This window comes from Phyllostomus discolor, chromosome 13 (genome assembly GCF_004126475.2).
Source record: "Phyllostomus discolor isolate MPI-MPIP mPhyDis1 chromosome 13, mPhyDis1.pri.v3, whole genome shotgun sequence".
NCBI classification, from domain to species: Eukaryota; Metazoa; Chordata; class Mammalia; order Chiroptera; family Phyllostomidae; genus Phyllostomus; species Phyllostomus discolor.
The window spans coordinates 75,687,442-75,701,380 of NC_040915.2; the positions used below are offsets into that span (position 1 = coordinate 75,687,442).

Genomic DNA, 13,939 nt, shown 5'->3' on the forward strand with positions numbered 1-13,939 from the left:
GTTCAGCCACCGACACGTGAGAGCAGTGACAAACCTCACGCACACCAGTGTGGACGGCTGTTTCCAGGAAGCATGACCAACAAGTGCGGGGCCGCAGTTTGCTGGCCGCTGCTCCAGAACAGTGTCTGAGTCAGGCCGGGGGCAGCTGCAGCCTATCAGACAGGGCGGACACTCCACAAAGCCCACGCACCAGGCGCTTGCCTGCAGGTGAACACCGGTGCAAGGGGAAGTCCAAGCCTGGAGTTCAGGCACACACTGGCCGTGAGGCCACAGAGGGCAGAGAGCCTCTCAGCTGCCACTGCACACAAGGGCGTGTCCTCATTCTTGTGGCCCCATCGTCATGACAGGGACTGTTAAGACAGAGGAATGTCATGTCAAAAAAACAAGGAATAAAAATGAAACTTGGGTTAAAAAAATGAAAGCGCATCGGACCACAAGAACATTTGACCTGGAAGCCAGGCCAGTGGGCACCACAGAGTCCGGAACACTCGGGTACGGGCTCCGGTCCAGAATCGTCCCACAGACCCGGCTGGCAGACAACCTCATTATTCACGGAGATGGAAACAGCACAGAGAGAACCACCCAAAACCAATTTTCCCTGTTCTACAAGTAGTTCCTGGACTGCCCTAGTTTGATTCGAATCCACTTAATATTAAAGTCATTCCAATTTCCCTAAATCCAGACAGCCTGAGGGCCCAGAAAAGAAGTCAGTCATAACTGCAGGCCTAAACACTCCTACTGATCAGCTGAGCCGACGAGGCCAACGTTTATTTGTCCTTATGTCTGACTAGCCTAACGCACGTAATGAGCAGGAAGAAAACACCCATTTTATCCACTGCCAGCTGGGTTTCTTCTCTTCTCATCCATCCATTGAGAAATGTTTCCTTGGTAATATAATTGACTATTATTAGAAGCTTCTGCATATAGAAGACCTCAGAGAACAGTTTCTCAAATTTGGAAAAATCTTAGGCATCCTGGGAATGCGCAGGGGAAAAAATGCACTGGGGCCCTGCAGCCTACCTCTGTAAGAAGTGCACATGTGCAACGTGGCTGCAGGTGCTCCTGAGACCACATCTGAGCACGAGCGCCAGGGGCTGGCCCAGCTTGCCTTAGGGTCTGGAGGCCCGTGCAGGTGCTGAGGGAAGAGGCCAACACGTAACTCCAGTTCTGCCATAAATAAGTCAGCCGCACAGAGAGTTGAGAGTGTGCCATGTTTATAACCTCTCAACCTCCCCAAAACCTGCTAACCAACGCTTTCTAAATTAGGCGGGCAAAGGTGACATCCATTTAACTCCACTGCACATCGGCCATGTACCATGCACTGCGCACCATGCTGGGGACTGCGTCGGTCATGCCCACTACGGACACTGTGCCTGACCTACCACGGCCAAGGACAGCAAGGACCAACCACGGGCTCTCTGCACCTCAGCTACATCCAAGACACAGGCACAGCTGTCAGGTAAAAATGGAGGGCACAGAAAGCTCCACCTGTCACATAACTTAGTCCTCAGTTGTGAGAGCTAGAAATAACAGAGTTAAGAGAAATGTACAACTGCTCTCCATGACATCCCTGACTCAGTCAGGACAAATCTGGGAATCAGCCCTGTGCCTTAAAATTCAGAAATTAAAAATAGCCCTGGCCAGGTAGTTCAGCTGGTTAGAGCAGCATTCCAGTGCACTAAGGTTGTGGGTTCAATCCCTGGTCAGAGCACACACACATATAAGACTCAACCAATGAATGCATCAATAAGTGGAACTACAATGTTTCTCTCTCTTCCCTCTCTCTCCATCTCATCTCCCTCCTTTCAGAATGGAGGAATGAAGGAAGGGACGGAGGAAAGAAAAGAATAAAATCATACCAAAAAATTTAGACCCAAGAAACTAAAATAGAAAAGACCTATGAACCCTGAAAACTCAGAGATTGATAGAGTTGGAAAATTTTAGTTTAAGTAATAGCTAATAAGCTTAGCAATCAATGCAGATAAAAGCTATTGTTCCAGGAACTGAAGGTATGACCCACCCTGACTCCAGGAGACCACAAGCAGTTCCACCTTTGTGCCTCAGCAGGACTGCAAGCAAGATGGTGTCTGAGCCATTGTGCTCCAGGGTGAGATGTCCACCACCCAGGACACAGCTAAAGGCCACCACCCAGGGCCAGAAGCTACAGTTTTTTTAATCCAATTAGCTTTTCACTGAATCCCCAACCCCTACCTACACTTTATTCTCCTTATAAAAAGGGCCATTTTAAAATGGAATTTAAGACGGTCTGTTAGGGCCATATGAACAGACCATCTTCTTAGATAGCCGGCCCTCTGAATAAAGCACCCATAAAGATTCAATCCCTGTCTCTGCTTATTGGGTTTCATATGTGACAGGCAGCACAAATGCCAGGGTTTTTTTCTGGTTTCAAGATGGTGCAGGAGCTCACACCTGCCCACCTGGAGGTCAAGAGGTTCTTCTGCTGGTCTGTGCGTGTGTGTGAGAAAGAAAAATAAACTGACAGACAAGGCTCAATGGGACATCCAGGGAGCGACTCAAGGCCCCAGCCTGGCAGAAGAAAGTGGTTGAAAAAACCACTTCCCCTGGTATGCCATGGGGAACCCCCGGTCTCAAGCCCCTGCGTCTTCTCTCCTCATTCCAGGCTCCCACCCTGGTTTCCCTACTGGGCTGGGCCTCTCTATGCCCTAGAACTCCACCAAGATTGACCTGCTTCTTCCTGGCCAGCTGCCAGTCACATAAATGAGAACCTGGAGGGAAACAGGACATCTCATTTCTGTCCCTCAGGTTAGCAGTGATGGGAAGCAGAGCGGCCACACAGGCCTTGAGGTCCACTCGGTCAGCCGGCTTGCAGCCCCTAGTGTAACGGGGTGCAGCCAGGACCCCCCCCAAATGAAGGATTTGAAACGTGGTCCAGAACTCGGGGTGTCCAGGAAATATAAAAATACAGGATACCACCCTACAAGTCCGAACTGGGGGATGGGACACATGGAGCAGGGCCATTAACAATTATTTTGCATATCAACAGTTTTGCAAATAACTGCAAAAAACGGTCATTTTATATATTTATATCAGCTGACTAGCTTCATAGATACGTTAAGTAGCATTGGCCATGCTTTGAGCCAGGGAAATGGGAGCGACTTGGGCCCATGACATAACTGGGAGGCAACTCCCCCCCAGTTATTGCACCTGCATGAGAGCTTGGAGACAGTTCGCTCCATGCCACAGGGCCATGCCTGCCCAGACTTACTATGGCAGCTAAGAAAGGCTGGAAAAATATGGGAGTGCTGGCAGGTGTGGCAGATTGTGGGAGGAGTCAGAAATGGGGTTTCAGAGGAAGATTCCTGCAGGGGGTTTAAACCCAGGTGCGCCAGCCATGCAGAGGCTAACCATGTGGTTTTCGGGATCCCTTTACCACTCAGCTTAGAAAACAGGAGAGACAATGAAGAACTAGGGACGGAGACAATATGATATCTTGCAGGGAAGGAAAGGGGTGAAAGGGCTCTTGCTGGGGTGCCTGAGGAGTTGCCATAAGAGTTTGGATTGAGAACTGGAGATCACAGCAGTGACACAGCTGATGGTGCTGGGAACTGCAGGAGGCCTGACAGCCAAGCACAGATGACTGGGAAGAACCAGGAGAAGTGAGCTGCAGAATTTTTTTTTTCCTAAGACATGGTACCCAAGGCTGGCCTGCCAGGGCAAAGGGGGAAGGAAGGACTGTGTATTTGTGGGTGTTTTAAGGGACTTTGAGATTTTAAACAAGACATTAAGTCATTGCTCTAAGTCTATATAACTTTTGAATAAATAGTTTCTTTCCTTCTCACCAAACTCTGGCATTGAGAGCCATAATTCCAATTCCCTGGAGGCAGGTAAAAGCTCTGCAATGACGAAGGGACCCCATAGGACCCGAGTCCATTCTGTAACACCAGGACAGCCATCACACCTACCCCAACTGGGCCTGGTTCTCTCCCTTGCACAGGGTAGTGTGGTTGCCACTTACCATGTGATACCTTTGTAAGGCAAGTCCTATTAAATAATTGACAACCCCGGTTTTCAATGAGCAAGCTCTCCATTTCAGCATCTGGCTCCCACCCATGAAATCAAGGGAAAATTTTCCCAAAGGCTGAGATTTAAGCTAGAAGCTTAATGACTGCTTTTCTTAGAGCACTGACTCCCTTTGGCCCAAGACTGCACTTTCTATGAGCCACGTAAGTTAACACGGGGTCAAAATTCACAAAGAAATTGGCCTAAATTGAAAGGAAATCAGGGAGTGAAGTTCACGAAAAATGCTACTGAGTCCCATCCCTCCCTCCTGAGTTCTTTTCATTGGATTTCAAAGAAATATGTGCTTGTCAAGGATACATGGAAAACAACCAGGTCCCTAGGGCCTAGAGACACTCTGAGGGCGCGTCCAGGCTCCTGCAGGCCTGGACCTCCCAGGATGCCTGTGGCAGCACCCTTGTCATGCTCCCCCAGGCCCGGCGATCGGGCCCTGCTTGTGTGAACTCCCCCACAGGATCACAGAACACCACACCTCAGAAAGGAAACTCCAAGCAGTTTACTTCTTAGCACCTTAAACTTACCACCACCTTTGTAGCAAACATGTACTTGTCCCGAAGCTGAAAGTCTTGCACTTCCTCAAGGACCACTTCCTGATTCTCCCAGGACTGGAAGAAGTCTGTACTTCGGAAGATGGTGGAGTAACCAGAGGGTTCATGCCGTTCGATGTAGACGGTGTTTGGCTTGTCATAGGGATCAATTCCCCTAAAAGAGAAAAACAGCTGTTTATCGTCTTTTCTAAGCCTGACCCCTGGGGGCAAGGAGGTTCTGCCAGGGGCAGACACACTCTCTGGTGGCTCCTCAGCTCAGTGCAGAGGGGAAGGAGCTGCCATCTGTCAGGCACTCTGTGTCACTGTTGTTTTCAGAGCATCCTGGGTTTCCTCTCAGAGCAAGCTCCGACCAGCCTCAGTAGGGTGGAAAGAAGGAGAAATAAAAGATGCAATGTTTTCAAATCAGTAAGTCCTGCTTGAGGTTGTAGGCAGGTTTCTGGCCTCAAAGTGAGGTACCTTAGAGGAGGGAAGGAGAGTGTTTTCCAAGGAATTGCGTTCTGAGAAGAATAGAGGAAACCACACAAGGAGGCATAATGAGCCCTTTCCTGTGTCTGTCTGCTCGGGGCTGTTGCTGTTGTCACGGATCTGGGCAACCAGGATCCATCCAGTGCAAATTCACCGTCCTGTGAGCCTCCTTCACAAGTTCCTTCTTGCACATACTGGTCTCCTCAGGAATGCAGGCTCATTTCCTCCCCTGTGCTTCGGTCCGGTCCGTGCTACATCCCTCTACAGGGTCTCTTTGCCATTTGTGCTGGCCTGCACCTCTGAATCTTGCTCATCTTCTGGGGCCAAGTTCATCCCCCCTCCCCCAGGAGGCCTAATGCCCTCTTCCTTCTCCCAGCACTGACAATGTATCTCTACAGCACTCAAGTCCAAGCCTTTTTAATGAGCTTTATGTGAGTTTCAAACAAAGGTAGAAAACTGCTTTGGTTGGGAGGATTCTGAATCAGTCTCCTTACTTTACACAGTAGTGCTTCTTGTTATTTTATCCTGCACTGAATGTATGACGTCACAAAGTACTATGTTGTTCACCACAGCCTGTCTGAGCTTCCTAGACAGTGCAGAGGCCTTCAGAACCCACGTCCTATCTCTATCCCTTCTTATCCTGCAGGGCTCCCACCTGCATGGACCCCTGCTGCACTGGCTCTGTGGGCCATCAATACAGAGATGATTCCAAACAGAAAACTGTGGTGTGATGAGATCAAACCACCTGGGAGAAGATCTCTGAACTGCTGCCCCTCATCCCCAGGTGCACCCCACACAGCAGCTGAGAGGATGGCTAACCTGTACCAGGCTCCTGACACTCATAAGAACACCAAAGCCAGGCAGACCATTCCCCAGGCAGGAAATTAACCTAAAAATCAAGAGAATGAGGATGCAGCTATGGCCCAAGGAAAGGCAGAGGTCTTTGGAAAGTTCCATCCTTGTACAACAGCTCTCAGGATAATGAAAATATGATATAAAACTCCTTCAAGATGTGCTATCAAGAGCACATTCTAAGAAAAAAGAAAGAAGGGAAAGGAAGGGAAAAGATGGGAAGGGAAACAAAAGAAAAGAAAGAATAAATGAAAAGAAGAGAAAAAAGGAGGAAGAAAGAGAAAGGAAGATCAGAGTAGAAAAATAGAAGAGCCTCTTTTCACAGTGAGGGACGACGACTTTGGCCCAAAAACCCGGAGTTGTAACCAGGCACTGGACCAAGCAGGGGCCTTGGTCCTGACCTGGGGACGACTGTCATCATCCTCTGATGCTCTGTGTGCCTGTGTGGGGGGATGGCAGCAGGTTCTCTTCTTTTCCAGAATTAGAAGTACTGATTAAAGCACTTCCTCTCCTCTAAACGATATGCAAATTAAAATGAGACTGCTGGATATTTTTAAAAAGGTAGAGAGGAAGGAACCTTTAATCAGATTTGAGAGCTCACCTCTACTATTCCTCCTTAGCCAAAAGCAGCAGCCAAGATCTGAAACAGACATGACTTTCATCCCAATCCAACTCTGTCATCAGACTCCGGCCTTCTGTTTCCGAGAACCACTTCCCCTACAAGTTCTGGGTGCTTGGCAGTTGCTAGCCTTCCACTTCTTTCATTCACTCACACCTACTTCCCTTTCTCTTTGCCCTCATTTGCAAATTCCAAGCCTTGCCAGACCTCACCTGGCCCCACCACTCTCATTGACCCCCCTGACCATCCTTCAGGGACCTCTACAGGGCAGCCTGGGGCCCCTCCCCCAAAGCTCTCAAACTGTCCTGATTTGTCAATATCCAGCTCTGAAAAACAAATCATTGGTTTTCCACTGCCCTGCTGATGTTAGGCTGACAAGTGTTGTGGAACAGAAGTGTGTGGGTTACTCTGAGAGGTCAGATTACACTCTCACTTACAATGGATGATCCTCAGGGAAAATCCCCCAAATTGCCTAAAATTCCCTGACACCGTATCGGTAATTATCTAAAATAAGCCAGTCCTTTATCCCTAAAATAGCTGCATGTCTGAATGGAGGCAGAAGGCACAACATACTAATTCTCAAATATGAAGTAACTTTTCTTAGTAATCCAGCTGGTTTGCCCTCTTAGTGTATGGTTCCCCAAACAAGTAAAAAGAGCAATTCGTCCATTTCTTTAAAATTCAAATAGAGCAAAAGACACCCTGACTGGTATGGCTCAGCTGGCTGGGCATCACCCCACAAAGTGAAAGGTCACTGGTTCAATTCCTGGTCAGGGCACAGGCCTTAACTGAGGGCTCAATCCCCAGTCAGTCGGGGGGTGCAAGAGGTAACCGATCAATGTTTCTCTCCCTCTCTTTCTTCCTCCCTTCCCCCTCTCTAAAAATAAATAAAATATTTTTAAAAATAAAATATTTAAAAATAGAAAAAATAAAAAAATAAAGCAGACGAAAGAAGAAATCTCATCCAAGTGCAACTGGGTAGGGGGCTGCCCTGGGATGAGATCATGGTTCTAATATCACTAGGACCCTACAACCTCTGCCCAAGGAAAACCACAAACAGGCCAGACACAGCTGCCCTCTCTGAAGAGGCTGCCCCCCAGAGCCAGGAGACACCAGCTGCAAGGCTCCATCTTCATGAGCCTCAACCCCTAAGGACATTCACAAAGACATTCCTCTTCCAACAAGACTATGAGAAAAGCACAGACGGTATCCAACACCACCTTGCTGGGCCATGACCTTTACTGAGGACTACAAGTCAAAAGGCAGATGACAAGCTGGAATATATAAACACACCGTCAATCTATCTCATATCACAAAGGAGTAATCTCAAATATAATATGAGTTCCTAGAAATCAATACAACTACAAATCCAACAGAAAAAGGGTAAATGGCATGAACAGATATGTCGCAAAAAAGATATAAAAAAAGAACATAAAGCAGGTTAAAAGATGTCAAAATCATGCATAATAAGAAAAGTGCAGTCCTGGCTAGTGCGGCTCAGTGGATTGAGTGCCGGCCTGGGAACCAAAGGGTCACCAGTCTGATTCCCAGTCAGGGCACATGCCTGGGTTGTGGGCCAGGTCCCCAATTGGGGGGTGCACAAGAGACAACCACACACCAATGTTTCTCTCCCTCTCTCTAAAAATAAACAAATAAAATCTTTTTTAAAAAGTAAGTAAAAGAGGAAGACAAATAATAAGCATAATAATAGCATATTAAAATGAGGTAAGTGCTACGCAAAAAACGAACAGATCAGATTTAGCAGATTGGGAATGGCAGGAGATTAGTTGCAATTGTATAGGATCCTTAGGATAAACCTAAGGGCAGTTATGGACATTTAGGGCAGTTATTTGAGCAGACTTGAATGAGGTAAGGAATGAGAAACTATATCATTTTTCTAAATAAAATGCTCTTACATTTTCTAAAGTGTAAAAGCACTTTAGGCAGAGAAAATAACAAATGCAAAGTTCTTCTGGTAGGAATGTACCCTGGCATTTAATCTGAGAGAAATGATGATGCATATTAAAGGGTTCAAAGCAGAGGAACAACATGATCTGACCTACTTTTAACAGGATCAGTGCGGCTCTGTGCAGAGAATTAGGATAAGAGTGGAGGCAGAAAGGCCAGCCAGAAGACCGGCGGGCACCGGCGGGCACCGGCGGGGGCATGGGGTGAAGCAGCAGCTGAGCAGCACACCCTGGGTCTGTGCTGATGGCGGGGCCAATAGAAACGTCTGACGGACTGAACGTGAAGCATGAAGTAGACATGGGCTCCACGAGGACTCCAAGTTTTCACACTGAGCAACTAGAACCTGAAAGCAGGTGGATCTGATTTGTGATGGTGAAGATCAAGAGGTAATTCAGGAGACATCAAGTTTGCTACAAATGACCCGCTGACCAGCAAGCCTGCCCCCAGGCAGCTAGCTATTCTACATATTCGCCAGCACATGTACAAATTCATGTACTCAAGGTTACATACTGAGTCCCTGTAATAGTAAAAGATCAGAAGCAACTAGAACAAGAAACAACTGTACTTTAAAAAGCTCTGTTGATTTCACTTTCCTTCTCAAATACTTACAATGGTTCCCCACTGCTTTCAGAATTCAGTCCAAACTCCTTTTTCAAACACTACAGATTCTGATACAAACAGGCCTTCCCAAACTTTACCCAACATACTACACCCAAGCACCACATTGCCACGTCTCCACTCCAGGCTACTGTCCCCATACTCCTGCACACAGCTGCATCCAGCCTGCTGTCGACACCCCACCCTCCACAAAGAACACTCCTGCCTCTGCCTCCTCAGGCCATGCCAGCACCTGTGCTATGCACACAAATGTCTTTCCTCACGTCCTAATCTGCAATCTCCTCACTAACTATCCATAAATGAGTCAACTCCATATACTCTAAAGCATATTTAGCATGTTTTATGTTCAGCAGACATTCAAAACAATATGTTATGAATGAATGAGTTGATTTTATACAGAGAAAAATCCCCACTTCTGATAAAACTGAAGGTCTTTACAAAGTCTCACACACGCTACAGCTTTAAGATTCCCCGGTTCCCTGGGGGACTGAAACTGCAAAAGCTCTGCATCCCCCTCACCAAGAACTCCCTTCCTCATCCACCCCAGTGCATCTGCTACCCTCACAGGTCTAGTTCCCAGGTCTGGGACATGTGCTTCCGGAACCAAATGCTGCACACTTCAGGTGAGGACAGGCTTGGCCTCTGCGAAAGAGCTGGAATGGAGAAAAGGAGATTCCATAGCTCACATTTCCCAGATGACACAACTTACCACGAGAAGGACTTCACATGCTCCTGAATGATGATCCAGGTCTGGCCGAAGTCGTCCGACTTCCACAGCTGCGAAGGCCAAAGCGAGGAGCAGCGGTCACGGTGCGAGAACCATGCCCAGTCTAACGGGCACTGCCACATCCCCACTGAAGGCCTCCCTGGAGCAACAGGCGGTCCGGGAGGACAGGCGCCCCAACTGCCGAGGCCAGTGAGGGCAGGAGGCAAGACCAGACCCACACCCTGCACTTTGCTGGTCACTACGGTCTCAGCAAAAGCCGGAAGGGAGATGACCATGACTTGCCCTCCGTTTATGGAGGGTCGGAAGTTGGGTTTCACTCAAACCAGCCCTTGGCTGACAGTGAGCACAAAAGGCCTGCACTTGGTACTTCTCACCTAGGATAGTGTCCTCAGAAACGACAATGGCCACGATGGCTGAAGCTGAATGGTGAGGACACTGACCACGTACAGAACTGAGAAGTACCAGAGAATCAACTGAACACACAGGGTGTGACTATGAGTGACTGACTTGCCAAAGCCCCTTAACTTCCAAAGATATTACCTGGGGGTCCCCCTTCCCCTGTGTCCAGAAGCAGGAGGCCAAAAATAACAACAATCCACCTGCACTGGTAAACCTCCCCCGCCCACACTTAGGTGACTCCCTAGGGCATGTGAAGGTAAACAGATCATGTTTGGGCTAAAGGACCTGCAAAGAAATGCAAATGTTCCAAGGTTATTCTGAGCAAAGTCCTTCAAGACTCATCCTAAATCCAACCTTGCAGGATCTAGAGGTTTCACAAGTTTATACCAGAACAATATTATTTTTTTCTTGTAATCCTTGCCCAAGGACATGCTCATTGATTTCAGAGAGAGGGGAAGAGAGAGAAAGAGAGTGAGAGAAACATCTTGTGAGAGCGTACCCCAACCAGGGACCCAACCTGCACCCAGGCAGGTGCCCCAACCAGGAATTCAACCTGTGACCCTTTGGTTTACAAGACGACACTCCAACCAACTGAGCCACACCGGCCAGGGCCACATCAATATTCTTGACTTGGCAAGTTTCTTACCCTGATGTATAAATCCTACTAAGGTTCTGTCTCCCCATCATTCATCTTTCCTTCAAATTTGGATTAAGGAGGAAAATACACACATTTACATTGTGTGCACATACACGCAAAAAGAATATCATGGTAATGGTAAATTCAAATAAATGGTAGGCAATGGCAGGATGTCTAGGGCAGAGGACAGAAAAGGCACAACAGAAAGGTGACAGGTCCCAGCAGAGCTCTGACTCCAGACTTTCTACCTGGCTCTGATTCATTTCCAGACCCTAACAAAGGTGCATCTGCACCAAAAAGCACATCCTATTCAATGAACAGGGCCTGCCAAGTGCTACATGCTGCCCTCTGGCTGGGATGTAGACTGAAAGAGCGTGAGGATACATTTTTCCTGAGTCATAGGAAGTGAAGCAGCTACAAAGGCTAAGCCAGAGAGAGAGAAGGGGGTGGGGGCCAGGGGGAGGTCATGCAAAGGACACCAAGTCCACACAGACGGAGTGTAACAGAAACCTCAAGGTGCCCACCGTGTTCCGGAAGCTCTCTTACCTGCTTGTTGGGGTGAGACCTGTCATAGCCCAGGAGGAGGTTGGAGGCCTTACTGTGCAGAAGGAGATCAGCTGCCCGGAAGGGGATGGAGAAGCCTTCGACAGTGTTGCAGAAGTCAAACGTGATCCAGAGGTACTGGGCATAAGCATCTACAAAGATGTACTGCAAGAGAAGAGGAGAGCTTAGAGCAGGGCCTGGCCAGAGCCACTCAAGCCCCTCACATCATATCTGTGTGCATGTACATGCAGGGGCCATCTGCGCCAGTGAGGGGCCACCCCAGGCCAGCGAGGGGCCAAGGACCCATCAGGCTGTCCACACAGTGCTCTCATCATCTGCCAGCAATGAAGCGATGCCAGTGAAGGCTCAGCGGAGGAAGGGCTGCAGGGTGGGCTGGCAGGGAGCCAGACCATGTCCACCAGGTCATGAAGTTGATCAAGCCAATTTTTACTCTCAAATGACTTAGGTGTGCTCACTCCCTAGTGAGTCACTTGGTCACAGTCAAAGGGTGACTATGAAATGCCAGGACACAGAAGTCCTATTCTCCAGGCTGGCCGCACAGAGGAACTGGTGTGCATCTTCTGACGTGCCATTCCAGGAAAATCCCTAGAGCTACACCCATTGAAGGAAATTAGTTACACGCTCTCCACACTACACCAGGTGAGGGGGAGCCTAGGAACCGGGCTGCCCCTGGGCCGGCCACCTTGGGCCCTGGCACGGCAGGAAGCAGCTCTGTCTAGGAAGAGTCTCACCTCATTTTGCGTCCACACAGCTGAGTGGTGACTTTGAACAAGTTTGGCTAGAAAGTGACTGCTAGACTAAAGAGTTTCTGAGGGGACAGGGTGGAGGCAGCTCAGTCTAACAAACGTGCACTTGGGGTGCCACAGTGAAAACAGCATCCCTCCACATAATAGCTGTGGATCTGAGGTGGGTGGAGGTGTGTCCACTGAGAACTACAGTTCGAGGGAAAGTGAGATCAAATGAGAAGCCCTGGTCAGTCCTATGAAAGCAAAGACTACAGAAAAGCCATGGTTTTGGAGGTCAGAAATTATGGTCAGGTGAGACTGCTGGGGAAGAACAATCCAAGAGCAGTCTGTGTTTGGAAACAGAGGATGGAAAAACACAGCACAGGTGTGACAACAGCTCTCGAGAGCCGGAAGGAGACAATCAGGAAATGAGGCTGGAAGGCACAGTGATGGCAGGCCCTGAGAGCACACAGAGTCTCCTTGACAGTCTCCATACCCAGAAGACAGCAGAAGGGGGTGGGGCACAGGCCTGGTAGACCATGTGAACTGGAAACTAGAGCAAGGGGGAGCCAGTCACTGAGATCCTCGGAGTCAACAATCCAGAGGAATCAATCCAAAGCACTTTCCCTAACTGATTCCACCTGACCCAGGTCGAGCTCCAGCTCTGGGTCCTCTCGGCACCAACACTTTGCACTTGTTCACATGTCACTTTCATATGTTCTCGCCCGTGTCCTCTGCACTCTGTCTCCCCAAATCTACATTGTAAACCTCCCAGGAAGATGTTCTGTGTGTTCTTCCCCTTGTGTTTCCTCCACATCATATAATGTAAAACTCTCATCTCCGTGGAAGCCTGAGTAAAACTACCTCTAAAACATACTCAATCTTTGGAAAGAAAATCTATTCTAACCCTGGCTGGTGTGCCTCCATGGATGGAGTGCCAGCCTGCAAACCAAAGGGACGCCGGTTCAACTCCCAGTCAGGGCACATGCCTGGGTTACAAGACAGGTCCCCAGTAGGGAGCGTGTGAAAGGCAACAGCACACTCATATATCTCTCCCTCTCTTTCTCCCTCCCTTCCTCTGTCTCTAAAAGTAAATAAATAAAATCTTCTTTAAAAAGGAAGAAAAACTATTCTAAGCAAACAGAATGTCATGAAAACAATTATGATCCTGTGAGTGCCATCGTAATTTTTTGCATGAAAGTGTTCCTTAGAAATAACTTAGCCCATTCTCCTGCTCTGAAACCACTGTGATTGCTGGGAAAGGGAATGTTATCAGTTTGAAAAAAATCCACCCCATGGCTTCCTGAAGTTCCACATTTTAGAATCTAAAAACCTTGCATCCAGTCATAGAATTTATTACTGTTCAGGATAATAGCTAACATTTCTCAAGAGCCTTTGCTATGTGCCAGGCTCTAAGCAGCAGTTTTGCATGCCTTACCTCATTTAGTGCACTTAGCACTCACAGCAATGCAATTCTTAGCTGTTATCATCACCTCCTCTTTTCCTCATGGGGCCCCTGAAGCTTAGGGAGGTAACTGCCCAAGGTGACCCAGGAGGAGGCAGCATTCACAGCAACGTCCAGCTGGTTCAAAGCCCATCTCTAACTGTTCATCAATTCTTACTTCCTTTCTCCCAACAAAAGACAACATTTTCTGAATTTAATTCATAGGTCTTACATTGTACTATTGGACTCATTTATATGCTTTCTCTCTTTGTTTACTCCTTTGACTGGAAACCCTGTCCTCTCTTGCCTTCTAC

The 13,939-nt window shown here is 48.2% G+C and overlaps 1 protein-coding gene across 2 annotated transcripts in view; it reads right to left on the reverse strand.

Moving 5' to 3' along the window:
• SORL1 (sortilin related receptor 1) overlaps positions 1-13,939 on the reverse strand; it is a 157,053-nt gene that overhangs the window by 110,916 nt on the left and 32,198 nt on the right. For both annotated transcript variants that reach the window (XM_028527464.2, XM_036013859.1), the window contains exons 4-6: positions 11,439-11,600; positions 9,839-9,906; positions 4,581-4,761 (exon numbers count right to left, since the gene is read on the reverse strand). In XM_028527464.2, the coding sequence (XP_028383265.1) occupies positions 4,581-4,761; positions 9,839-9,906; positions 11,439-11,600 (411 nt within the window). The remainder of the gene's footprint in view (positions 1-4,580; positions 4,762-9,838; positions 9,907-11,438; positions 11,601-13,939) is intronic.